At 40.7% G+C, this 27,450-nt stretch overlaps 1 protein-coding gene across 3 annotated transcripts in view; it reads left to right on the top strand.

Annotated features, from left to right (window-relative positions):
- P2RY8 (P2Y receptor family member 8) overlaps nucleotides 1–26,468 on the top strand; it is a 45,185-nt gene extending 18,717 nt beyond the window's left edge. For all 3 annotated transcript variants that reach the window (XM_048859684.2, XM_048859676.2, XM_075131061.1), the window contains one exon: nucleotides 21,190–26,468. In XM_048859684.2, coding sequence (XP_048715641.1) covers nucleotides 21,256–22,329 — 1,074 coding nt within the window. In that variant the 5' untranslated portion in view covers nucleotides 21,190–21,255 and the 3' untranslated portion in view covers nucleotides 22,330–26,468. The remainder of the gene's footprint in view (nucleotides 1–21,189) is intronic.
- Nucleotides 26,469–27,450: the final 982 nt, after the last annotated feature.

Here is a 27,450-nt window from a genome sequence, read left to right as displayed (position 1 = left end):
GGGTGACTGTTCTCCATCCTTGATTCCCCTGATCTCACTTCCTGACTGAATTTCTGGCTCACCCATAGGCTCTGGCATTTGGCTTCTGATCCCTGACTCTGACCTTTGGCTTTGCTCTTGACTGTGCCCCTGCATGGGCCATGGTCCTGATTCTTGAATCTAGCTTGGCTCTGCTCTAATCTCCAGGCATGGCCCACTCCTGTGGCTCTCACTTTCAGGCATGACCACCCTCATCCCAGTTGTCCTTGACATCCACACCATACTAGCTCTCAACTGATTCCTGGCTCTTCCAATTGACTGATACTGACTTGGGTGAGGGGTATTTCCACAGAAAGCTCTGGGAAGGCCTGTAATGATTTCACCTCATTCCCAACCATGCATTTAGAACAAGCGATAATGAAGAGATCCATCAAAGGTTTTAGCCTGGGCCCAGTGCGTGCTGAGACAGCACTTGGGAAGCTTTGGTTAGTGCTTCATAGATGCCCATGCACTGTAGGCATGTTCAACAAGATGACTAGTTGCTTTAATGTTTAGTCATCATGCATGAATTATTCAGCCTCTACAGCAACTTCATGCACGTGCAAAGTTGTCTGCTAACAACGCTGCTACTCTCATGGATATACATGGGAAAAGGAGGGAAACATGGTGGTGGGGGGGTGTTTAGTTTTTGTGTATGTTTTTGTTTGTTTTGCCTTTGCCAGGGAATGGAAGCCAGGCTGGAACTCTGCTGCTAAATCACTCTCCTCGCAAACACTGTAGTGAATTAAATTTAATTGCTGAGGGTGCCAATTCAAAGAAATCTCTGGTCATAAGTCTCTAACCAGTTTTTACCCTCCGCTTCCCACAAATGATGAAATTTAGTATGCCAAATCAGGATTTATAGAGACATGAGATAAAATCCTGTTCCCAATGGTGCTAGCACTAGATTATTGTATTGCTCGTAATAAAATACTAACAGAGTAGGCAGCCAGTTTGCGCATGATGTGATCTAAAAATAGAAGACTAGAATGAACACAGTTCAGAAAGTGGTTGGTTTGTCTTGTGATTCACATGGCCATTTAAAAATATTTCCTGTTGTGAAGGTATAAACTCTTTTTAAAAAAATACATTTTGGTTGATGAGTTTCTAAGTGTCTTTTTTTTCCAGTTGTCCTTGGTAGAGGAGAATAATTTGCTACTGCAAAATAGTGCAACTGGTAAATAAAATAAAGCATATTTTTGTGTGGTGTCATCATCCATATATTAGCATGATAGAATGCGTCAAAATCTATTATAGTCTATAAGTAAGCAAAGCACGTACCATAGGTTATGGTGTCGCATAGAGGTAACATCTGTAGAGATGATATGGGAGTGGTGGAAGAGCTGATGTGAGTAAACCACATTCACATTTGTTTTTGATATTTTTCTAAAGAGTTTCGCAGAAGTGAAAGAGGAAGAAAGCAGGATTGGTCTAAGCAGAAAGTACCAACGTAAAAAACCTTTTTCCTTATCGTGCGAGGAGAAGCTTTTTATCATTGCACCTTATCTTTAGTGTCTAAGACGTCTGAATGTTCTGTCTTTGCTCACCTGCAAGTTAGTTCTAGAAAACATTTTAACAAACAACATGTCCTTCCTAGATTTGTTCACAAAATAGAATTTATAACCTTACCTTTAAAAAAAAAGATTTTTTTAAGCCTGAAATTCTGCTTTTCTATTGGGGTCGGGGAGTGAGAAAAAGAGTGAAGAATATTCTAAATTTACTTTCCTGAAATTCACATTGACTGTTCATTTTCTTTGAGATTGATTTTCTTTTGGGATTTGGTTAAGATTATCAAAAGCATTGAAGGGGATTTAGCCATATATTTCCCATTAAACTTAATCCCCTTTACCATTATATCTGAATACTATTTTCTTTACTTTGGGGATGTAGGTACTATATAATTTCTAGCACTGAACAGCCCGATCAGCCCATATCTTCATTATTTCAGCAGTCCAAAGTAATGACACTGGGATATCTATGGAAATTTCCAAATGCTGCTTCATTCCTTCTTCTCCATTAGCAAAATCCATATATACATGATCTCTCACATCTATTTGTATCTGGTGGCATAGCTATCACCTCCACTTTTGGTATCCCTATTCCCTTTGAGCTTGAGGTACAAACTATTCCCTTTTTCAGTAGATTGCCACCAAAGTAGTGTTCTGCCAATTCTTTACCACATAGGATAGTAAATCTTGTATCTTCTTACTCCCTTTAGTTCAGCATTCTTCTTCGTTATCAGATTAAATAACAACAATCTCTCATGATTCACACACGTACACACTTTAGATAGCAGATAAACTGTATGCTTCATTCTAGTAGTGAGTTATTTTACTAAAAAAAGACTAGTATTAAGAGTTTAAAATTTTTAAAAAACGTTTTCAGAAAGAACACTCATTTCCTTATGCTTCACCTACTCCATGATAGAACTATGAGTTTGCTCTGCTCCCATCAAAATTGGCTACTAAGGAAGTAAGAGTGGGCCGTAAAACAGAAACAAGAATTAAACACCATGAAAGATAAGACCCCGAAGAAAGAAGATGGAGACTCACTAAACAGTGGTGATCTTTCTGAATACATTCACAGCAGCTAGACACAAGAGTAGGATTTGCAGAAGTGCTCAGCACTGGCCTAGCTCTGTTTCCATTGAAGTCAAGGACAGATTCTGGCTTTTGGAGGCTGGTTAGATGGATGCATCAGAATTCTGGTTACAGGGCAACCATTCCCTTTGAAACAGGCCCCTGACAACAAAGAGACTTCCACAGCAAAGTCTCCTATATGATCCAGTAACTATACGGGATGATGGGCGGGGAGAAGGGGGTGGGGGGTGGAATCCAAACCATTTATGTAGAGGAGGCCTCAGGAAGAACTAGAATTCAATCTTTTGATATTCTCAGAGGTCTTCGATGTCTCATTTTACATCGACTTCCACTTACTTTGCACAAGTTTCAGGGCAGCCATGAATCATCCTATTAGAGTATTACTTAAAGGCTCCCTTTAACCTGGAACACAACAATCATTGTAACTCCTCTTTGGAGGACAGGGGAGAGGACATTTTAAAAAGAAAAAAAAATTCTCCAAATGATATCACAACCTGGACTGTCATCATAAAGACCCTTGCAGTACTTTCTCAGGACCTGACTCAATATAAGATACATCTAACGCACTTTCCACCCCACAGAAGTCATTCTAAGGTTTCTGTGGCCTTGTATTGGTGTCTATAATTGGAAAATTGGACACATTTTTATAGACTCATTTTGTGTTTCTTTAAGGTAATTGTCACTTTAAAATAAAAGTAGCCAACTGGTACATCAGAATTCACCCTGAGAAAGGAGGGTCAGGATCACAGATTGTATCTGTGAGCAGCTGGAAACACTGCAGCAAGCTAAAAATGTGGGTTTGCTCTTCATGACTTGACTGAGGCATGAGAATTCTTTTGTTTGCTACCCCATCAGCTGCAAAATACAAAGGTCAGAAACCAAAAACTGCCTCCTATTTTTTAAATAAAGAGATAAATTAATTACACTCTTCAGATCATAACATCTAACATTTAAAATCCCTCTTTTTAACTTTCCCAGGATTGCAAACAAACAAACAAAAAAAGAAGAAAGAAAGAAGCATTACTAATCACATGCTCAAGTCCTATTTTTAGGTACAATGTGACCCACAAAACTCCCACTCAGCTGCTACCTAATCCTTTTGGCACCTAAACTCACTTGGCACCTAAATTTTTGCCTATGAGAATGTAAAGTGCTGCCTAGCTCTGGGCATCTGGGTGTCTATCACCTGCTTCAGCCTGACAGCAATCCATGTACCAAGGGAAAGATAGGTGTTCCTCCACCTAAGTCATGTGGTGCCTGATCCAGTAGGCATGGTCAAAGGCCACCTAACTCCCCGCAAAACAACCAGAAGGAGGAGTAGAAGTTCTATTATCACTTTTAGCCGAATGGCCAAGACACTCATCCAGGATGTGGGAGACCCCCAGTTCACGTCTTCCCTCTGCCTGATAAGGAGAAGGGATTTGAACAGTGATCTACTCTTAGGTAAGCGCCCTAACTGCTGGGGTATGGAATATTCTGATATGGGGGTTCCCTCAATCACACCTATTCAAGTTGTTCCACCTTAATTACATAATTGAATAATTAAATATTAATCGGGACAGATAAAAAGTTAGAATGATTATAGCCTACTGCGAGGTAACAAATTCCCGTTATATCTCTTCTGTTCATCAGGCAGAGGGGGAGACTTAAACTGTTCCTCTCCCATATCTGAGGGGAGTACCCTGACCACTGGGCTAAAGGTTATAAGGGAGCTCCTCTGCCCCTCCCCCAAGCTGTTTTGTGTGGAGTTAGGCAGCCCCTGAGCACACCTACAAAACTGGGCCCCAACCATGACTTAAGTGGTCAAACGTCTATCCTTCCCCAGTTTGTGAATCACAAGCAGAGATAGGTGCCTCCCTGCAGCCTGAACTTGCCTCTGAAAGGGAACAGGGCTTTGCACACATACCTCTGGTCAGTGTCTCCCATTGGCTAGCTTAGGAGGCTTCCTGCCTAGCATGCAGGCTTTGTGGATCCCATTCTGAGGTTCCAGTGTCTCCCCATTCATTGTTTAGGGAGCCTAGGGTGCCTAACTCGGGCCCTGTGGATTGCAGTGTTTTCCTGTGATCTTCTAGGCACCTAAAAGTTAGGTGCTGTGACACTCATCACGACACCTAAGTCACTTTTGTGGATCCAGGCTTTATATAGCACCTGTCATCCAAGAAACTCTGGGCACATTACGGACATCAATATTAACTCCAGTAAAATTAATGACATAACATTGGGGTAATAGTGAAGCCAGTGAGAGCACAATCAGCCCCATTAATTCAACTAACCACAAAGCACTATTGTGCTCTGCCTATGACTCTTGAATGAATATTATAGTTAAGATAAACATGTAATTTTTCACTCTGAGAAGAAATGGGGAAATTTTAGAAGGGCGAATCACTTGTTGATCTGTAGGGGATTTATATGCATAATTTATTTGAGCATGAAGGGGAATACTGAGGAACGGTTTTCACTTTAACATTAGGAAACTTTATGTCCTTCACTGAGCTTTCAAAAGAAGGAAACTTTGGCTTGTATAACTCTGCATACCGTCTAAAACACATCTGCAAGAGAATGGAACAACTATTACTGAGTGGGTTGTTGTGCTTTCAGCACATTAGCACTGTTATTTTTATGAATCCTTGGGGTCTACTTTTTGGTGGGCTAGCCCAAGCAGGCATAAAAGGTCAAAAAGCAAGAAGAGCTTTTGTTAAAACCCCTTCTCTCTCCTCCCTTTCCACATTCTCTGCCTCCCATGTGCTATTGCTTGCACCTCTAGGAGTATGTCTACAGAGTGCACAGGGGTGAGCCTCCCAGCCTGGGTTGGCAGAGCTCATGCTCCAAAAAATAGCTGTGCAGACAGCACTTTGAAGTTGCACCTTGGGCTATAGAGCTTGGGCTCTGAAGCCTTGGGAGGGGAGGATGCATGCTCAGAGCGCTGTGCTGGCTGTGTAGACATGCCTTAGAAGGTAATGCATTAACAAACTTGAGGGAATTCAGAGAAGAGCAACAAAAACAACAAAGGGGCTGGAAGAACCCACTCCGTTTTCTCAGTTGGTGTAGATGGGCTAGTTATTGCAATCTGTTTCTAAGGTGCTTCTCACCTTTGTACTTTATATATGAGTAGTCGTGAGCACAAAAATGCCATTGACTTCAGTGGGAATTACATAAATGTAAGAGTGGCAGCCCCTAAGATTACGGAGCCGTGGTCATCCCTGTTATTACTTTAGAGTGTTCAGTGGCAATGCACGTGCCCTGAATTGCTCAGATGTAGAAAGATGGAAGCAGCACATGACTGTCCTGGAGATCTGTGTACCAAATACCACGGGGGGGGGGGGGGGGGGGGGGGGACATGGCCGGAGGGCAGTCAGCCATTGGGTCCCATGACTGCAGTTGGTATCCTGTTGACTGCCCCACTAAAAAACTGCAACATTAATGGTACAACATAGCAACTTCCCCTAGTAACAGGACTTTTACCAGATATAGGACCCATATGTAATCGACCAACATTCAGAGAAAATACAGTGCCAGCAACATGGCCCTAACTTAGGCTTCACACTGGGAGGGGTGACAAACAAAAGGAGAAGCTATGGCATGATAAGGGTTATAACAGTGAAAGATCCCTTGGGGAAAACAGCAATTATATAGCCTGGGAGGATCACATAAGATGAGCAGAGTGAGCACACACCACTGGTCTGTAGGAATAAGGTGGGGGAGCATTGTCCAAAATCATAGTGAGGGACATTAGCATCTTCCAAGTGCCTGGGGTGGTATCACCTTGAAATCCCTGTGTGGGTCTAGCTCTCACAGCAACACTTCTCCAATATACACGTTTACCTCTTCCCAGTAGGGCAGTGACTTCAACAGGGTTGTACACATGTCACTGAGAGATTATCACACATTCTGTTGAAATAACAAATGGGCACCAGAGTTACGATGACCACTGTTTGGTCTATTTTTCTTTACCTCTGCTGTCTGTGTTTCTCTCTAACCTGTCCCTACTGCTTAGATCTCGTCTCCTTTCTTTTCTGTACATTTATCTTTCTTCTTTTTTTTCTTTTTAGGTATCCACTCATTCTTTTCAGTCCTTTTAATTCTGCCATTTTTCCTCTTTTTTTATGTGCTCTTTTCTCTTTTTCTTCTGCTGTTGCATTTTTCATCACTTTCTCCTCCATTTTTGTGCCACCCTGCTTTCTCCAGGATTGGTCAGAATATTGCCTCCAAAGTGTTCCCTGTGTAAGAGAGTGCAGAAGGTGAATATTCTCATACATTTCTCTTAGAGGTCTTTTTGCCTCCCCCATAGGGAGTCTGACTAGGAATAGACAGATTCCTTCTGCATGTGCCAAAGCTCTTATGGAAGGAGCCTGATCAATTTTCCTTTCCAGCAGCAAAGAGTTAGATACAGAAGAAAATTAACTAGTCCAGGTCACTTTATATCTCACCAAGCTCATGGGATCCTGCACAGGGGCTGTAGTAATTTTACTTTGTAGCCTGTTCGGCGGGGGGAGAGTTGGCATATCCTGATGATTGACCAAACAGTAGAATAATTTTTAATTCATGTGTGAGCCAGATGTATACATTGATTGGACACATTTGGCTCATACGCCAGGAGTTTGCCTTGAGGAAAATAAAGAGGAGGCATTTTTGGATTATGTAAAGCAGTCAGTCTCACAGGTAAACTGTGAGTGAATGGTAAGAAATATGTGCTGGACAATTACTAACAGTTGGACAAAAAGCATGTCTTTTACGTGCTTTGTTAAATTTTCTTTTTAGTTTTATGTACAGCATTTTCATTACAGAACCAAGAGATGTATCTTTACAAAAATGGATAAAACTGGTTAAAAATATGGCGCGCGAGAGAGAGTAAAAGTGATCAATGTTAGGCAGATAAAACCCTTTTTGGGACTCCAATTTTGTTTCGACTGGTTTTCACATGCAACTATTCTAGTGTGCCTTGGATCTGCAAGAAACAAATCATGTTTTATTTGACTGATTTATATTCAAATAGGGGGCTCAGTGCTTCCCCCATTGCAGGCAGTGGCAAAACAGTTATGGGCTTCGAGCAAAGCTGGATCGGGCCTATACTCAGAACTCAGATAGATGCTTTCCTTTGATTTTATACACTGATTGTGGTATATAACTGAAAACTATTTTTTCCGGATGCTTAATATTCTCTTGTTTTCATGTCAGAATAAATTCTGGGCTAAAGGCAACTGTTCTATTCTCATGACTCAGATACAGTTCTTGCAGCAACCTGTGAAATATTCTAGAGAATACATAGAAGAAGGGAAAGCCTGTGAAAGACCTAAACACAGGCTATTATAACGAATAATGCCCAATCCTGACAAAAGCTATGTGCATGCTTACCTTTCGCACATAAGTAATCCACTGGGGCAGATCCTCAGCTGGTGTAAACTGTCCTAGACACATAGTTTCGATGGAGCTGTCACTATTTACACAACCTGAGGATCTGTCCCATTAACTTCACTGGGATTACTCACATGCTTAAAGTTTAGCACATGTGAACATCTTTGCAGGATCAGGGCCTAATTGCTAAAATGCCTCATAAAACTTTAGGGAGACAAGCTGGGTGAGGTAATATCTTTTACTGGACCAAATTCTGTTGGTGAGAGAGTTACGTTTTCCAGCTTACGCAGAGCTCTTCTTCAAGTGTGGGAAACTAATTCAGAGTGTTACCTGTGTAACCTCAAAAGTTAGTCTCTCACCCACCTTGTCTCTGGAATATCCTGGCACCAACATGTCTACAACAATGCTGCATACATAAAAACTTTGTTTCTCAGTCAGATTACAACAGCTGTGTTTTAAAAACAAAGAGCTAAACCATGTGATTGTAGTACAGTAAATTGTCACACACGAAACAAAAAAAACGTGAATTTTCCAAGGATATATACATAGTTGTCAATGAAGTATAGTTCTATACAAATTGATACAGTGTCTCATTCCAACAATTATAGCAACTGTATCACTGAATATGTAAATATAAACCTTCACTGGGATCCAGGGTTAAATACAGGTGGTAAGTATGAAACGGGTCTGCCGATGCTCATTTTTAGTTAGAAACAAGGCCTTAAAGCTTTTAGTATTATTAATAAACTGAAACCTGTCTTAAAAGCTCCCTCGAGGAACTGGAAACAATTGGCTATTTAACAGAAATAATCCTCTAATAACTACAGAGAGAATTTTAGTTGTGTTTGTGGATACATTGGAGAGAACTCTTAAAGAAGGTAGGTTCCCTAATAAAGGTTGTCTCTTTGTTATTATTATCCTTGTACCACTTAAAGGCCCCAACCCAACTGTGTTGAGCTCTGTATAAACACGATGAAAAGATGGTCCTAGCCCTGAGGAATCTAATGTATAGATTTCACTGTAATAAAAATAATAGTAAACCAAAGTGTGTCCACTCAATGGGGATCATATACAGGCCCTTCCGCTCACAGGTCTCTACCACTAGATCTAAAAAAGCTCTCTTTTATAGGTGAGATAGTAGGAAGTTGTAAAGTCACTGGGACCAACAACTGGGGCGTGGGGAGACCTAATTATATACATAGTAGGTCACTGTATTACATATTCTCCCAAGCATCCAAGGTTCACAGGAGTTCAAGTCCTACCCATCAGGGCATTTTGTAATGAACTATCGTTGCATACACAGCCAGCAAAGTCATCAGTGGAGACTGAACCTGGAGCCGTCAGCACTAAACATGCTGACAGACTCCATCATGTCTTAAACTGAACAGCAACAGCAACATAATGCCATATCCTTAATGCACAGGAAAGAGAAAAAGAAAGCAAATGTCTTTTACATGTGAGTTTTCTATTTGTGGAGATAAACTTTTAAAGTGCATGTACAGGTCTGACTGGATTCTTCAGTGGGCTGAATAGGTGAGAAAATGCTTGGCCAGAGTTTCACAGAACAGTGAGAGAGAAAATATAACCTATGCATTTAAACTGGGAAAAGTACACATTAGAACACTAATTATAATCTACAGAGTAAATATACAATTGTGGGCAGGATTTTTCCTGAATTTTGAGGAGTTTGTAAAAATATCTCCTTATATTAGCAACAGGCAGCCTCAGTGTACAAACTGTCACTTGTTTCCTCGCCGAGGCAGGTCAGGTCATAAAGGAAATGAGCAACTGTACATCTTCCTCTTAGTTTCACCACAATCACATGATGCAATCACTAGTGCTAGGGAGCAATCACAGACCGGAAGCCATAGTCTGTTGATCTCTGGTATAGACAGTACTCAAAAGATTTAATACAAACGGAAACCAGTTAATATATTAATTAAACTTAGCACTGAGACAGTGCATTGTCAAAGAACTGTCTAATCATTAACAAATTAATTCTTATAACAACTCTTTGGGATGGTTAATTCAGTAACATTCTAAGTCTCTACTGGGGTTCCTTCTGGAGCAGCATAGTTCTGCATTTCCACTACCCTCTGTACAGGGCACAAATGAGCCCCTGGGGACTGGTTCCCCACTGCCATGCACTCTGTATGATCATTTGGGAGCACAAGACAGGGACTTAGGAATGCTGCCCTGTGGGCTGACCTTGGGCAAGTTGCTGTCACTCTAGGTGCCTCATTTCTGTAAAAAAGGGATAATGACAACTACTTCCTTTGTAAACCAGTTTGAGATCTACAGATGAAAAACACATATAAAAGTTAGATTTTAGTATTTAGACCAGAGTGGAAAGTAGGTGTAAAATGCTGCCATTGTTCTTGGTAGTGTTTTAAATCCACTTTGCACGATGTAAATAACTATACAAGTTTTGACTACACTAAGACAACAATGACTATACTTGTCTATATTTCAAGTTGAGCCAATTTAACTCAGGACTTGTCCATATGAGAAAGTTGGACCGGTTTAACCTAAGATGTGACCTGAAACCAATTTAGTTAAACAGGTGCAAACTGCTGTGTGGACATTCTGATTTGGGCTTGGGTGGCTGTTTTCAGTTTAGCTTAAATTTTAGGTTTAAGATAAACTGAAATAAGCCACTCCTGAAGTAAGAGCATTGTGCTTCTTTCACTGGTTTAACTAAATCCATTTAAAAGCCTATCTTAGGGTTTGTTTACATAGTGCAATGCACACTGCAGGGTGTGTGATTTCTAAAGCGCACTAATGTGTTGCACATTAACTGGTCCATGTAGACCCTGCTGATGTGCACTAAAAGTTCCCTAGTGCGCCTTAATGTAGTGCTGTTTGAAAGACTAGGGAACTCTGGCCCTTAGTGTAGACAAGGCTCATTTTTAAGACCAACTTGATTAGACTTGTTCTGAGCAGATTTAATTGACATGATGTATAAGATGGCGGTGGCCATAGGAACCTTTTATAGATTAGGGCTCTCAATGTTGCTAACACCAGTAGAGCTACCAGCATTTCTGACTCAGTGGTAGCAAAGGTAGAAATTTTAAAAAATGTTCCCTTAGTATTGACAAGAACTCTGTGCAAATGTGTTCTGTGAAAACAGACTCATGAAGCATGGTAAGAAATCCAGGAAAGAGACAGGAAACGAAAAGCTATCTGTTTACAGTTAATAACACTCCTTAGCTAGTCTAACAGATTAACACAGCATTGCTTGTTTTTTTCCCCTCCTTCTACATGGGTAGATTTCACACCTAAGACTTTTTGGTTGGCTTGTGCAAATGTGGTCTTCTACAGTTTCTCACACTGGAGAAAATAAGATAAATCAGCACCCTGTGATAACTAAAATGCTCTTTATTTGATGGAAATAAAGTTCTCTTGCAAATGTGGGTGGTTGTGCTTGAACTGGTGTATTCTCTGAGCTCAATCTTTTACAGGTCTCAGGCTCTGAGGTTTGGAATATGAGGGAGATGGTGACACTTATACATATGTTTTCACTGAAAAAAAACAGTTGTGTTTTCACCTAAAGATAATTTGAGGTAATTAACTCAATGTAGAATCCTAGTGGAGACAAGGCACCGGTAGTTTTATCTTGACTTAGCTAGTTGAGGTCAACCCTATAGCCTCACCCATAGCTTACCCTAATTAGCTACCTCAAGGTAGAAACTATAGTGCCTTGTCCATCTCCACTAGGATTTTACATTGAGAATGTAATGAAAAATAAGAACTATGGTTTTGTTTTCGTTCTTCAAAGGCCAAAACACAGTAAGTAAGAAATGATGTAACTATTTAGTGTTAAATTTTCAGAAGTGCAAATCTGAATCCACAGGCATGTGCACAGAAGGCAGAATTGGCAGGTGCCCATGATTCTGAGGTTTTTTTAAAGGAAGGGAGGTAAAAATTGGTGAAAATTAAGAGCTATACCTGTATGATAATATAACCACAAGCTTAGTGAGCAAAAATTGTGCCTTGATTGTTGCAGAGACATTTTCAAAAATACCCCAGGCATTAGGAAACAGCATAAGGCAGATGGCAGCAGAGGTCCCAATATAAAGCAGCATGATTAGTTCAGAAAAGGCTTGGGCCCAGATACACAGACTGAGGCATTGTGATGCTGAGAATAACAGTGCATAACTTTTAGGTGCCTAGAAAATCACAGGAACACATTATATACACTGCATGGGGAGAGATAGGAGCTTTAGAATGTGATCCACAAAATCCAGCATGCTAGGCAGGGAGCCAGCTAAGCTAGCTAATGGGAGATGCCAATGACAGGGGTATGCACTAAGCCCTGTGGCTCTCCCCAAGGCACCCCTCTCTAGTTAGTGATCCATGAACAGGAACCCACTGCCCTCCTGGAGTCAGGTAGTTTAGGCACCTAAGTAGTTTCTTGCAGAAGTGAGTTAGGTGCCTGTCTCGCTCCACATAAAACACCTGGAGAAGTAGAAGGTGATGCCCACCTAATAACTTTTAGCCCAGTGGTCAGAGCACTCATCTGGGATATGGGACACCCAGGTTCAATTCCTTTTACGGCTAATGGGAAGAAGGGAGCTGAACAGGGTCTCAGGAGAGGGCTCTAACCACTGAGCGGATAGTCAGATGTGGAGCTCCCTCAGTCCCTCCTGTTGAAGCTGTTCCAGTGTGGATAAATAATGAAAGGGTCATTGGAGGAGGGGCACTGGACCCTGGGTCTCCCATGTGGGTGTCTGAACCACCAGGGTACCACATCATTGTCACTCTCTTCCTCTCCGTTTCCGGCCTCATAACTATTTAAATATTTATCCACTTCCACAGTGGAACAGTCTCCCACAGCCCAGGCACCACCTTCTGCTGCTATCAGATTTTGCATGGGACCCAATCCAGTAGGTGGCCTCTGAGCACAACTACCGGGTCAGGCCCTGCATGCGAGTTAGGTAGGTGGACGCCTGTCTACCCCAACACCTATGTACTTTTGTGGATTGGGGCCTCAGTGACTATCCTGTGAAGGCAGGGCCCGCAAATATCACTGCCAGATGTGCGGCAAAGAGGGAAAGAAAAGGCACACAGCTCGAGAAGGGCAAAGAAATAAAAGGTGGTTATAGAAAAGGAGGAATCCTCTGAAAGAATCACTTTTCAGATTCAGCTGTCCAGCCAAGCTGTCAGTTAAGCCCCAACATAAATAAGTCCCATCACGTGCCTCTGAGAGCTGCCTTAACTGGGCCTATGTTCTCTCAGCTGTCATAACATGTGGGGAAAAACAGAGGATACATAAATTGGTAATGAAAACTTTAACAGACGAAAACAGTAATACATTTGTAGAACAAGAAACAATTTACAATCCTGTTTTCTTCTTCCCTGTTTAAATTTAAACAGGAAAAACCGAATGGCAAATTAAAAGGATGAGACAACAGAAAAGGAAACAATAATTGGATGTTCAGTCCTCTCTCTCAGATCAGGTCCATCATTTGAGAGCTGCCGCAGAAGATCTGACAGACAAAAACAGAAGACAAGACTTTAGAAAAAAGTACATTACAATAATGCAAACCCACTAACTAAGTAAAAAGAACAGGAGTACTTGTGGCACCTTAAAGACTAACAAATTTATTAGAGCATAAGCTATCGTGGGCTACAGCCCACTTCACTGGATGCATAGAATGGAACATATAGTAAGAAGATATATATATATACATACAGAGAAGGTGGAAGTTGCCATACAAACTGTAAGAGGCTAATTAGTTAAGATGAGCTATTACTAGCAGGAGAAAAAAATTTTGTAGTGATAATCAAGATGGCCCATGTAGACAGTTGACAAGAAGGTGTGAGGCTACTTAACTTAGGGAAATAGATTCAATATGTGTAATGACCCAGCCACTCCCAGTCTCTATTCAAACCCAAGTTAATGGTATCTAGTTTGCATATTAATTCAAGCTCAACAGTTTCTCATTGGAGTCTGTTTCTGAAGCTTTTCTGTTGCAAAATTGCCACCTTTAAATCTTTTACTGAGTGGCCAGAAAGGTTGAAGTGTTCTCCTACCAGTTTTTGAATGTTATGATTTCTGACGTCAGATTTGTGTTCATTTATTCTTTTGCATAGAGACTGTCCAGTTTGGCCAATGTACATGGCAGAGGGGCATTACTGGCACATGATGGCATATATCACATTGGTAGATGTGCAGGTGAACGAGCCCCTGATGGCGTGGCTAATGTGATAAGGTCCTATGATGGTGTCACTTGAATAAATATGTGGCATGGGGCTTTGTTGCAAGGATAGGTTCTTGGGTTAGTGTTTTTGCTGTGTGTTGTGTTGTTGCTGGAGAGTATTTGCTTCAGGTTGGGGGGCTGTCTGTAAGCGAGGACTGGTCTGTCTCCCAAGATCTGTGAGAGTGAGGGATCATTTTTCAGGATAGGTTGTAAATCTTTGATGATGCGCTGGAGAGGTTTTAGTTGGGGGCTGAAGGTGACAGCTAAGGCGTTTTGTTATTTTCTTTGTTGGGCTTGTCCTGTAGTAGGTGACTTCTGGGTACTCTTCTGACTCTGTCAATCTGTTCTTTCACTTCAGCAGGTGGATACTGTAGTTTTAAGAATGCTTGATAGAGATCTTGTAGGTGTTTGTCTCTGTCTGAGGGGTTGGAGCAAATGTGGTTGTATCTTAGAGCTTGGCTGTAGACAACGGATCGTGTGGTGTGTCCTGGATGGAAGCTGGAGGCATGTAGGTAAGTACAGTGGTCAGTAGGTTTCTGGTATGGGGTGGTGTTTATGTGACCATCGCTTATTAGCACAGTAGTGTCCAGGAAATGGACTGCTTGTATAGATTGGTCCAGGCTGAGGTTGATCGGGGGATGGAAATTGTTGAAATCATGGTGGAATTCCTCAAGGGCTTCTGTTCCATGGGTCCAGATGATGAAGATGTCATCAATGTAGCGCAAGTAGAGTAGGGGCATTAGGGGACGAGAGCTAAGGAAGCGTTGTTCTAAGTCAGCCATAAAAATGTTGGCATACTGCGGGGCCATGCGAGTACCCAGAGCTGTGCCGCTGATTTGAAGGTATACATTGTCCCCAAATGTGAAATAGTTATGGGTGAGGACAAAGTCACAAAGGTCAGCCACCAGGTTTGCCAGGACATTATTGGGGATACTGTTCCTGACGGCTTGTAGTCCATCTTTGTGTGGAATGTTGGTGTAGAGGGCTTCTACATCCATAGTGGCCAGGAGGGTGTTTTCTGGAAGATCACAGGTAGACTGTAGTTTCCTCAGGAAGTCAGTGGTGTCTCGAAGATAGCTGGGAGTGCTGGTACCGTAGGGCCTGAGGAGAGAGTCCACATAGCTGGACAATCCTGCTGTTAGGGTGCCAATGCCTGAGATGATGGGGCGTCCAGGATTTCCAGGTTTATGGATCTTGGGTAGCAAATAGAATACCCCTGGTCGGGGTTCTAGGCATGTGTCTGCACAGATCTGTTCCTGTGCTTTTTCAGGGAGTTTCTTGAGCAGATGGTGTAGTTTCTTTTGGTAATCCTCAGTGGGATCAGAGGATAATGGCCTGTAGAATGTGGAGTTAGAGAGCTTCCTAGCAGCCTCTTGTTCATATTCCAACTTATTCATGATGACAACAGCACCTCCTTTGTCAGCCTTTTTGATTATGATGTCAGAGTTGTTCCTGAAGCTGTTGATGGCGTTGTGTTCAGCATGGCTGAGGTTATTGGCCAAGTGATGCTGCTTTTCCACAATTTCAGCCCGTGCACACCGACGGAAGCACTCTATGTAGAAGTCCAGTCTGCTGTCTCGATCTTCAGGAGGAGTCCACCTAGAATCCTTCTTTTTGTAGTGTTGGTAGGGAGGTCTCTGTGGATTAGTATGTTGTTCAGAGGTGTGTTGGAAATATTCTTTGAGTCAGAGACGTCGAAAGAAGGATTCTAGGTCACCACAGAACTGTATTATGTTTGTGGGCCTGGAGACAAAAGGGACAAAAGGAGAGGCCCCGAGATAGGACAGATTCTTCTGCTGGGGTAAGAGTATAGCTGGAAAGATTAACAATATTGTTAGGTGGGTTAAGGGAACTACTGTTGTGGTTCCTTGTGGCATGTAGTAGTTTAGAAAGTTTAGTGTCCTTTTTCCTTTGTAGAGAAGCAAAGTTTGTGTTGTAAATGGCTTGTCTAGTTTTTGTAAAATCTATCTATGAGGAAGTTTGAGTGGAAGGTTGTTTTTTTATAAGACTATCCAATTTTGAGAGCTCATTCTTAATCTTTCCCTGTTTGCTGTGTAAGATGCTGATCAGGTGGTTTTGCAGTTTCTTTGAGCGTGTATGGCACAATCTCTCAGCATAGTCTGTGTGATATGTAGATTGTAATGGATTTTTTACCTTTAGGCCTTTCGGTATGATGTCCATCTGTTTGCATTTGGAATTAAGATGATGTCTGTCTGTATCTGTACGAGTTTTTTCATGAAGTTTTTTCATGAAGCCATCACCTCATTTTGTGGCTATCCCAGATTACGGGAGAAAAAGCTTAGATTCAAGGTCTCTATGGTAGTTTTCTCTGGCTAAATCATTGCTGCAAATATAGTGTGTTGTCACATTGAGATAGCTATCTTAATGTAAAATGCTAGTGTAAACAAGGGCACATGTTATTTTATTTCTATAGCTAGACTAGGGCAATGCTAGGCCCCTCACTTAGGTGGTATAGCTCCGTATAGTGATGAAAATAATCAAAGTAAAAGATACAATGCCTTGTCTCCACTAGGATTTTACATCAAGCTAGCTATCTCCATGTGAAAACACACCGTTATTTTTTTCAGTGGAGACAGAGCTTTAGTAACTTTGCAATAACCAAACCCTGGGGTGATAAACATCTCTGCCTCTGAGTTTATTTACAATGAATAACTAAGTCTGCATCCCCAAAGTTTATATTTAACAGAATGAGGTTATTACAACCAGGGAGCACTCACCAGTTATTAATTTGGGCCCCGTTGCAGTAAAGCACACACTTAATTTTAAGCACATGCTTATGTCCATCCTTATTCAACAAAGCACATAAGCCCATTCTTTAGTTTAATGGGACGTAAGCATGTATTTAGTGCTTTACTGAATCAGGACCTAAAAGCAGGCCATACTATATTTCAGGAAGAGAAACTGAGATGTGACAATGAGGTTCTTTTCTTCTCTTTTTCTCCTTTGAAAACCCCTTGCTCTACCTAGCTATCTATCGGGTATTTCTAACTCCTCTTGCAGTATGGTATCTCTCCCTGCAACTACTCCATCTTCCTCACGCACAATCAGAAAAGGAAATTCGTTCACTTGGAATACTGTGCCTCATTCACCAAATGCCCTGTCACCAACCTAGTGATCCAGAGGTTCCATGTAGAATTAAATCCTCAGCTGAATATTTACCAACTGTGTGGTTTTCATTATGTTTTGTCCTTGTTTGCTTATTTTTAGGCAACCAGCCCATCTTCCAGGGATGGAACAATGTCCTCAATACATATGCAACCAATAAAAAGTCTTCTGTGTTGCTTAACGTTTAAGCTTCTCATTTAGTTCGACGTATTTATTTTATCAGGCTGTTATAAATGTCTTATAGAATAAGAGTAAATTGAAAGGCATTCTACTACCTGATCTCAAGATTTCACTTGCCTTTGATGATCAGTCAGAGATATTACAGGAAAAGTAAAGAATATCTTGTGCTCTCTTGTTATAAGAAAAACAGGGTTTCTCGAATACTCCAGTGCTCTCGGATTATCTCCAACTCAGAGGCATATGACGTGAGACAGACCTGTAAGGATACCTAGCAGCAAGTTGCCAGGTTTCACTACAGAGGAAATGTGGATTCCTTGGGAGTGAGGGAGAGATGGTGCCAGAACTTGTCAGTGTGAAATCTTATTAGTTTTGGATAGGCTTAGACTGAAGCATCCAATCCAAACCTGAACTCAAAAACTTTGTAGATTCACCCAAGACTGAGTATTTATTGTGCAGTTGATAGATTTCCACTCCATACGGCTAAATGCAGTGCCTTGCATAATGACAGGTTTCAGAGTAACAGCCGTGTTAGTCTGTATGCGCAAAAAGAAAAGGAGTACTTGTGGCACCTTAAAGACTAACCAATTTATTTGAGCATCCGATGAAGTGAGCTGTAGCTCATGAAAGCTTATGCTCAAATAAATTGGTTAGTCTCTAAGGTGCCACAAGTACTCCTTTTCTTTTTGCGCATACAGACTAACATGGCTGTTACTCTGAAACCAGTATTTATTGTGTCAGTCATAATTTTCACATGTGCACTTGGTGATGTATTATTAACTGGAAGAGAACAAATGTGTGAGAGGAAAACCATCTCTTCTATTTAGCACTTTCATATGAGAAAGCAGACATTTCTTTTGGTGTTACCCTACTGTGAGAAAAAGCCCACAGTCCCATCTTCTTTCTATATTTCCCATTTGGGTAAGGGTATTGCTGTTATTGTGTGATTTACATTTGGCTGCCAATTGGAGGGGGGGTGGGGAATTACAGATCCTGTCACCAGATCTAACATGCAGGTGGTCGTCTTTACTGGCACGCCAGAAGAAAAATCTGATTTTACTTAAGCTACAAAGAGCTATGGTATTGGGATGTGGCTGACCAGAGACAAGTATGATCAGAAGAAATCCCTTCTATGCTACAACTTCAGGGTGCTTATGAAGACTCAGGCAGCATCTTAACATCAGAAGTTAACTGAAATAAATCAACCCATATAACCCTCCATAAAAGTCCATATTAAGACAAGAGGAAGCTTAACTGCTTAAAACACCTGTCTTTTGATATCTGACAACCCAGAAATTGAGAGGAATGGCAATGAGACTTTTGTTCCCTTTTCTCTTCCACATTTGAAAACCCCTTAGTCAGATGATCTGTCTAATTAGTGATCCTTTCTAATGCACCTGTCACCAAGGTACAAGCACAACCATGACATTTTCACATGAACATTTTTGTGGCTCAACTATGTGTAAAGTTTAAAATTTCAAATAGTTCTGGGACAAATTCTCCCCATTCAACCCATGCAATTCCATTAATTTCAATTGGGTTGGAAGGATATAACTGAAGGAAAAGTCTTCAGCGGTAAGAAAAATATGCAGCGAATAAACCCAACTCTAACCCTAATCCTAATCTGGTTTTAAACACAAAAATTACTACAATTATTTTTTAACTTCACATATTAAATTTAAGTTAAACAACAGGTGACAGAAAAGACTGTGGTAGGTAAGAGGTCATAAAAATTGTACAGAAAAGCATGAAAATATACATACCAAACAAAACCAGGCACAATATAGGGACAATTAAACTAGATCAACCCACTTCAGGCAACTGCCATTGAATGTATCTATGTTAAGAAAAGTAATCAAAGAGGAAGGATAGTCTGCTGGTTAGGGAAATTGCCAAAGACTCGAGAAACCTGGGTTTAGCTGCCAGATTTATCAAAGATTTCTGGTGTGGCCTTGGGCAAGTCATTTAGTTTCTCTGTGCCTCAATTCCCTTTCTGAAAGATGGTGATAGAAAAGCTGCATGTGTTATGCAGAGGGCAGAGTAGATGATCATGATGCTCCCTTCTAGATTTAAAGCCTATGAGAAAGCTGATCAGACTTCTGCACATTTTCCTCTGGTTTCAGTCATTCTTGTCATCTGTTCTTCCAGTGCCTACTTATGTCATATGCCACTGTGGCCTTGATCCAGTAGGCGCTTAAGCACAGTGCCATTAGCTTATACTCACATGCTTTAAGTTACACATCCGTATAAAGATTTGCTGGATCAGAGCCTACAATAAATGTTTTCCTGTAAAAGCCATGGACAGCCAGAGTGGGGAGAGAGACTTCTGCACGTGCTGCACTTCTTCAACAGTTTTGTGTCAGGAAGTGACTTGGCAATTCCCTCTTAAAAACAGAGGGCCAGTTTCACTCCTGGTGTAACTCCACTGGCAAGAATGAAATTCAGCTGTGATGAATTTGCCCCCAAGGGTTTTGTGCAATTGTGATCATGGGATGCAGTTATTTCTTGGCATGTGTTAATTTCTTTTCATGTGAACTGCATATTAGACCTCATCTCTGGATTCTTGTAGAGTCTAAACTGCCTTGTTCTGTGTCTCAGATTGCTTAGCGTGACTCAAAACTACTGTGGCTAGAAACCCCGAAAGGACAAATAGCAATAACTGATGTTATCTGTTTGCTACAGACCCTTATTAGTATCAAATCTTTTTTAGTACATTTGAATTATCTTAGGTTAAAAGTATTCCAAGGCTGCTAACTCTAAAAAAAAATTGGGAATTTAAGGCTATACAGGGCTCATACTCTCGGCCCCCTTCCTCCTGTCTTTGTAGCCCCTCATCACGCCTTGTCTGATTTTAGCTCGTAAAGTCTTTGGGGCAACAGTCATATATTTTAGTCTATTTTGGCAGACGTCTAGAAAGTTTTGGGGCACTATGAGAAATAACTAATAATTAATAAAACAGTCATCAATAGTTGCCACCAGCTGGATGTAGCGGGTCCTACAGGCCTCTCTACACTACTATCAGTCCCCGCCGCTGCCAGCTGCATTAGCCTTGGCCTCATTCTGGGCCACAGTTATGTCCACCATAGAGTTCTTCCACTGTTGTGTGCAGTGTTGTTGTAGCCGTGTGAGTCCCAGGATATAAGAGAGACAAGGTGAGTGAGGTAATATCTTTTATTAGACCAACTTCTGTTGGTGAGAGAGACAAGCTTACACAGAGCTTTTCTTCAGGTCTGGGAAATATACTGAGTGTTTTCCAGACCTGAAGAAGAGCTCTGTGTGGCTCGAAAACTTGTCTCTCTCACCAACAGAAGTTGGTCCAATAAAAGATATCACTTCACCTACCTTGTCTCATCACAGAGATAACTTTTGGTCTGTCATTTCCCTTTCTCTTCTTTGGCTGCAATGCATTCACAGCTTTGACCCCACACTGTTGTTGGACAAACATAGGAATATAAAGTGGGAATGGTAAAGGGCAACCAGAATTTGGGAGTGAAATCCTGGCCTCACTGAAGTTAATGGCAGTTTTGCCATGACTTCAATAGGGCTAGGATTTCACACTAAATATTTCCCAGAGTGATGTAATGACAGTTCAGTTCAAAACTAACTTGAAATGTGAACATAAATAATGCTATTGTTTTACTTTTAATTAACAGGGAAAATGTATTGTTAACTATTGTTTTGACATATCTCTTCTCTTTATATTTGCCCTTTAGATTTTAACTGAACTCTCATGATATGATCCAGAAGGCTTTTAAGAATCAACAGTGTCGTTTTCCATAATGCCTACAAATACATCCCAACTGGATGATGAAACAATGGCCATGCTTCAGAACAGAGCTATTGCAATCACCCTCCCAGCTGTGTACTCCTTGGTGGCCCTCATCAGCATCCCTGGGAATCTGTTCTCCCTTTGGGTGCTCTGCTGCCATATCAAACCCAAGACACCCTCAGTTATCTTCATGATTAACCTTAGCATCACAGACCTCACACTGGCTTGCTGCTTTCCCTTCCAGATTGTTTATCACATCAAGAACAACAACTGGATCTTTGGTAAGAGCCTTTGCAGCTTAGTCACAGTGATGTTCTACTCAAACATGTATTCTTCCATACTCACCATGACCTGCATTAGCATAGAGCGGTTCTTGGGAGTGGTGTATCCAATGAAGTTAGTCAAGTGGAGAAGAAAGAGATATGCACTTGCTGCCTGCTTGGGCATGTGGGCCGTTTTGCTATTGGCCCTATACCCACTGGCAAGCACAGATCTGACCTATGAAGTAAAACCACTAGGGATCATAACTTGTTTCGATGTGCTCAAATGGGACATGCTGCCCAATGTTATAGCATGGGCAACCTTTCTTCTGACGCTGTTTGTTCTTTTCTTCCTGATCCCATTCATAGTGACAGTAGCCTGCTACATTGGCACTATTCGGAAGCTCATTCAGACCTCTAGCAGATCCGGTAGCAGGCAGAAGACTAGGTCTATTTACCTGGCTGCAATTGTCCTCTTGGTATTCATCACTTGCTTCGCCCCTAATAACTTTATTCTACTTGTGCACATGATCAACCGTCTCTTTTTCCACAAGAGTTTATACCCTGCTTACAAGCTCACCCTATGCCTCAGTTGCCTGAACATCTGTATAGATCCATTCATTTACTATTTTGCATCCAAAGAATTTTATCAGAAATTCATGCAGGTAATAGGTCATAAGGTACGGCTCACTGACAGTCTGGAGACCAGAAGGGAAAGCTTATTCTCTGGCAGGACAATGTCGGCCAGGTCAATGTCAAGTGGGCCTATGGAAGGGTTAGATGGAGTTAAGGTATGTTTGCAAAGGCAAGAAAGTGTTTTTTAACTACAGACTTCAAATCAGATGTGGGAAGGTGATAGCAAGTTCTCAGTGGAGAAAGAAAGGGATTTTTTGTAAACCATTTTCTGAAAAAACCATCAATGCCCATAGCAACAATAGTCCAACCAATTGAACAGCAAGTATCTCACACATGTCTAAAATCAATAACCACTTACTGGGAAGGAAAAGAGAAGGAGTAAGATGAACCAAAATTATCAAAGGAAGAAAGTGATCCAGTCCAAGTCCAGTGACAAAACTGACAAACAAGGATGAAGACAGAATTAATTCTACTGAACACTTCTGAATATGATTGGAAAGCAAGGACAAACCAAAAATAACTTTCAGATTCCGAGATCTCAGTGCTTAGCCAAATACTCATGGATCTCACTTATTATACTAAAGGAAAATAATGTTCAAGTGGGTTTGGGAGCAGGGAGTTGCCTTTGTAAATAATATGTTAATTGTTTATAGAGGCATGAGTTTCTCTTTTGTGTTGTTGCAGAAAAAGAATGAATATATCTTGCCATTTTATCATGAATACATTATGTGTAGCCACTATGAACTCATCACAACACTTATATATCACTTGCTTGATTTATACACAGCTTAACCTAACCACATTAACCTTCAAAGAGGTTAGCTTGGTTAATAGTTATTTATTTCAATTTCGTCTATCGAAATATCTCGTAAAATGAAGTAAAAAAGAAAGACCAACGTCAGTACCCTAAACCACATCAATGCCCCAGCTGCTGAGTGGGTTACATCATTGTTAGAGCTATACATTTCTAAGGAGGGAGGTGAAATTCAGGTGGCTTACATGGCAATTTTCTCACAATGACCCACTACACTAATATTGCTGAGCTGGCATTCACTTAACTTAGTTTATTTGTTTGTTTTGCAATGGGCCAAACTCTATGGTCCTGCATTGAATACAGTTCCCATTGCAGTCAATGGGACTATTGCTTTATGTAGTTTATGGACAGTATTTTTGCTTTCCTCTAGGAGCTAGTTCAGATAATGGTTCAGAGTCTCATCTGGTGTAAAGGGGAGTAATCCCATTTATCTCAATTGCATTACGCCAATATAACAAGCTGAAGATTTGTCTCCTAAATCTTGGCATTACCTCATTTGCTTTTGATACTTTACATATCTGGACTACAGGTTTTACAGACAGACAGACAGAAAGGCAGGCACTGGGCAGTTGAAATTTACCAACCTTCCTGCAGCTAGCTCATGTATTATTAGTGCAGTGGCATGTTCAGACCCTCAGTATCCTGTCCCAATGTATTGCATCATACCATGCTTCTCCTCATATCTCAGCAATTGAATGGTTACTTAGAAATACAATAAAACAGCATCTACATTTTTCTTTTTAATCTCAAAACACTTTTTTTCCTATTTTTTTATTTGAAATTCTGCATAATTTCAACACTCATTAAAATGAGGAGCTAATGACACTTGTTAGAGCCAAGCAAGAGTTTGGCCCTCACCACTGGGCCAAAAACCTCAACAATAGTTCTAATATCCTAGAGCTTGATCTAACTCTCAGTGAACTCAGCAGGAAACTTACCACTGACATTGATATGACATCGGATCAGGCCTCAAGAAATTGGCCAGCCTGGAGCAGTGACGGCCAGCTATGTGAACTGTGTGGTAGCTCCGTAACATGGACAAAAATATTTAAAAGGTACTAGATTAGACCACTAAAATTTATCTGCCTTTTCATCTAAAGTATGATTCAAACTCAGCAATCCAAATGTTATTAGTTCCATACATTAGCCTTGTGCACCATCTACCTTCTAGCCTGTGCTTTGTTATAGTCACTGGATAACCAAAAAATATGTTTGAGAATTTATAAGGATTTTTCCTACCTATTATCCTACCTGTCAAATAGTCAAGTACTGATGGAGATTACAACCAAGATGAAAAGCAATGCATATTAGTGATTTATGGTGGAACCTCAGAGTTAGGAAAACCTTGGGAATGGAAGTTGTTTGTAACTCTGAAATGTTTGTAACTGTAAACAAAACATTATGGTTGTTCTTTCAAAAGTTTACAACTGAACACTGACTTAATACAGTTTTGAAACTTTACTATGCAGAAGAAATAAGCTGCTTTTAACCATCTTAATTTAAATGAAACAAGCATAGAAACAGTTTCCTTACCTTGTCAAATCTTTTTTTTAAACTTTCCCTTTATCTTTTTAGTAGTTTATGTTTAACACAGTACTGTACTCTATTTGTTTGGGGGGGGGGGGGTGTTTGTTTTTTGTCTGTTTGGTTGGTTTTGGTTTTTTGTGTGTGTCTTTGCTGGTGCCTGATTGCCTACTTCTGGTTCCAAGGAGGTCTTTGCTTGACTGATCAGTTCGTAACCCTGGTGTTCGTAACTCTGAGGTTCTACTATAGTTCTAAAGTTAACTGAAGTGTTTTATGTCACTTCTCAGTAATATTTTTAAGCAGTCCATGAAAACTCTGCTTATCTTTAAAAAATACACTGCACATTAACTTTCTTTAAGCACATGGGAACTTATCTGATATGGAACCCACTGAAAGAAAGAAAGAAAGAAAGAAAGAAAGAAAGAAAGAAAGAAAGAAAGAAGATAAAAGTACTAATTTTTACGAATAAAGTGCACAATGAAAGCACAATATTTTTTAAAAATTAATACTCAAAAAAGGGAGGACACACATTATGTGAATTTGAGGCATTTGGATACGTACTCTATTTACTTACAGTGTCTGAGAAGATTTTCAGAGCAGATTCTCTTTAACCCATTCCACATTCATCATCTAGAAATTCAGTGAGTTTATTTATGTCTTGCAAATGTGCTTAAGGTTTATTAGCACATGGTTTCACTTTGCTATTTGAGTTATTCAGCCATCAGCTTTTAAGAATTCCAGCATTCTTGTTACCAAATCGGTGTTCTATACTTAAGATGGCAGCAATTTTGCTCTGGATTACATATTTAAATATTAAGGGGGTTTTAAATGCAAATATTGTCCAATTAAAAATTGGTAATTTCTCCTAGCTCTAGGGCAGATTTTTTGATGTGCTTTAGTTAGGGCCCAATCCTGTCAGGGACTGAATGCTCTCAACTGTCACTCACTTCAAAAGGAGTTTGACGGTGCAGAAACTTTGCAGGATCAGACCCTCACAGATTTATGGTTTCAGAAATGCTGAAATGGTCTTTCTGAAATAAAAAAGATCAGTCCCAAGTGACTGAAAATGCTCTGTCCCTCATCCCCACACAGCCCTGCAGACCATTCCATCTTTCTTCTGGTGCTACCTGACAATAAATCAGAAGGATGTCTCAGTCAGGTGCCAGGACAGTTGATTGTTCACCACATTATCTATTAAATAACCACTATGGGCTAGATCTTGGACTCCCTGTTCAGACAAAACTCCCATCAAAGTCAGTGCGGCTGTTGCCTGACTGAAGAACATTGCATCTGGCTCTATGTACATAGTCTTTAGGACTGGGTAGTGCATGTTGTGAAGGTAATTTGCTATGAAATGTATTTCTGTTTTCATAAAGAGCAGTCTGGGGAGTTGTTCTTTGAACCATTGAAAATATTCTCTTGCCAAAGTTTTACCTTGTCACCCTTCATGTTCAACATGAATACAGGGCCATTTAGGAGGTTTGTGAGGAGCCATGGGATACATCTACGTTTTGAGCTAGAGGTGTAATTTCCAGCTCAAGTAAACATATACATGCTATCTTTGATTGAGCTAGCACACTAAAAACAGAAGCACAGTGGTGGTGGCAAGGGCAGCAGGATAACTTAGTTATGTTAAGTACCATACCACTTGAGACCCTAGGTATGTGCTTGGGGTGACTAGCCCATCCCACCTTAGCTACACTGATATTTTCAGCTTGCTAACTCAATCACAGCTAGTGTGCATACATCTACACAAGCTCAACATGACATCTGTAGTCTGAAGTGCGGAGGTAGCCCTTGTGTACAGTGCTTTCACTGTGGGGGAATGTAGACTTCTAAGTTGGACCTTTTGTTTATTAATTGTTTGGATAGTTGATTACATTTTGGGATGACTGTATAGGGTTCTAATTTTTTTGTATTTGCTTTATGATATTGCTGTGAAGATGCTTAGGGTAGTTAATAAAATAAAGGCAAACATTTTAAGAATTATTCCTCTGTGTGTGTTTACAATGTAGGAGTTGCTCCCAAACTTGTAACAGGGCAGCTAAATATGAACTAACAGGAGTTTGTTTTCCATTTCTATTATGTTTTTAGGTTATTTTTTCCTTTAAAGCCTTCTCTGTTTTCCCAAGTGCCTTAAAAGCTGAATATTTTGCATTTCTGGTCACTTCTTTTTTCCTTACAGAAACCAGGGCCAGAATTAACATTCACACTTTCCTCAATCAAACCTGTAAAGCAGATTTTAAAAATACCACAAAACTTGACCCTTGCAAAGGCCTGGGCAGTCCCTGCACACCCTCAGTGTGGCACTGCAGGTGCGCCCTACCTTAATTTCCCCTAACTGGCAACACTGCATTCACTGTAACAGACTGGGGCAAGGAGAAGCCAATGCATATGAACAAATAGCACCTCCCCTTTTTAATAAGGCTTCAGAACAGGAGCTATTAAAACAATTCATAAGGTCCTCACCTCAGGACTTTGGTTCAGAGCTCCCAACCTTAACATCCATAAAACAAAGTCTCTGAGCCTGCTCTGCTAGAGCATGAGAGACGCTTCCCACCCCTCTCCCCCATGCATAACTTCTACTCTCTTCTCCCTAACTTGGCTTCCTCTGCCTATTTATATAGCCCCGGCCTTCTTGATTACACCCCAGGCTGTCCCAGCTATAGGCTCCTGTCTGTTCCTTAAAGGGGTAGTATTCTCTTGCGCAAACCTACATTCAGATTTTCCTCACTTGTATGGAAGCAACGCTCCGGTATCTTTTTTCTTCATTTCATTGCAGTTTGCAAATAAATATTAATGTTCAGTATCTGTGAGTTTTTGATGTTCCTTAGTGGTAAAGAGTCATCAAAAATACATTCAGCTATATGTGTTAATTTATATTGTATACATTGTTCAATGTATCAAATGCAAAAAGGCTTTATAGATGACACTGTTGCAACCTGGTCTAGTCCCATTCTCCGAACCAATA

This window comes from Caretta caretta, chromosome 1, assembly GCF_965140235.1.
Source record: "Caretta caretta isolate rCarCar2 chromosome 1, rCarCar1.hap1, whole genome shotgun sequence".
In the NCBI taxonomy this organism is placed as follows: domain Eukaryota; kingdom Metazoa; phylum Chordata; order Testudines; family Cheloniidae; genus Caretta; species Caretta caretta.
The sequence above is the reverse complement of the archived record's forward strand: the minus strand, read 5'-3'. Positions and strand labels throughout refer to the sequence as shown.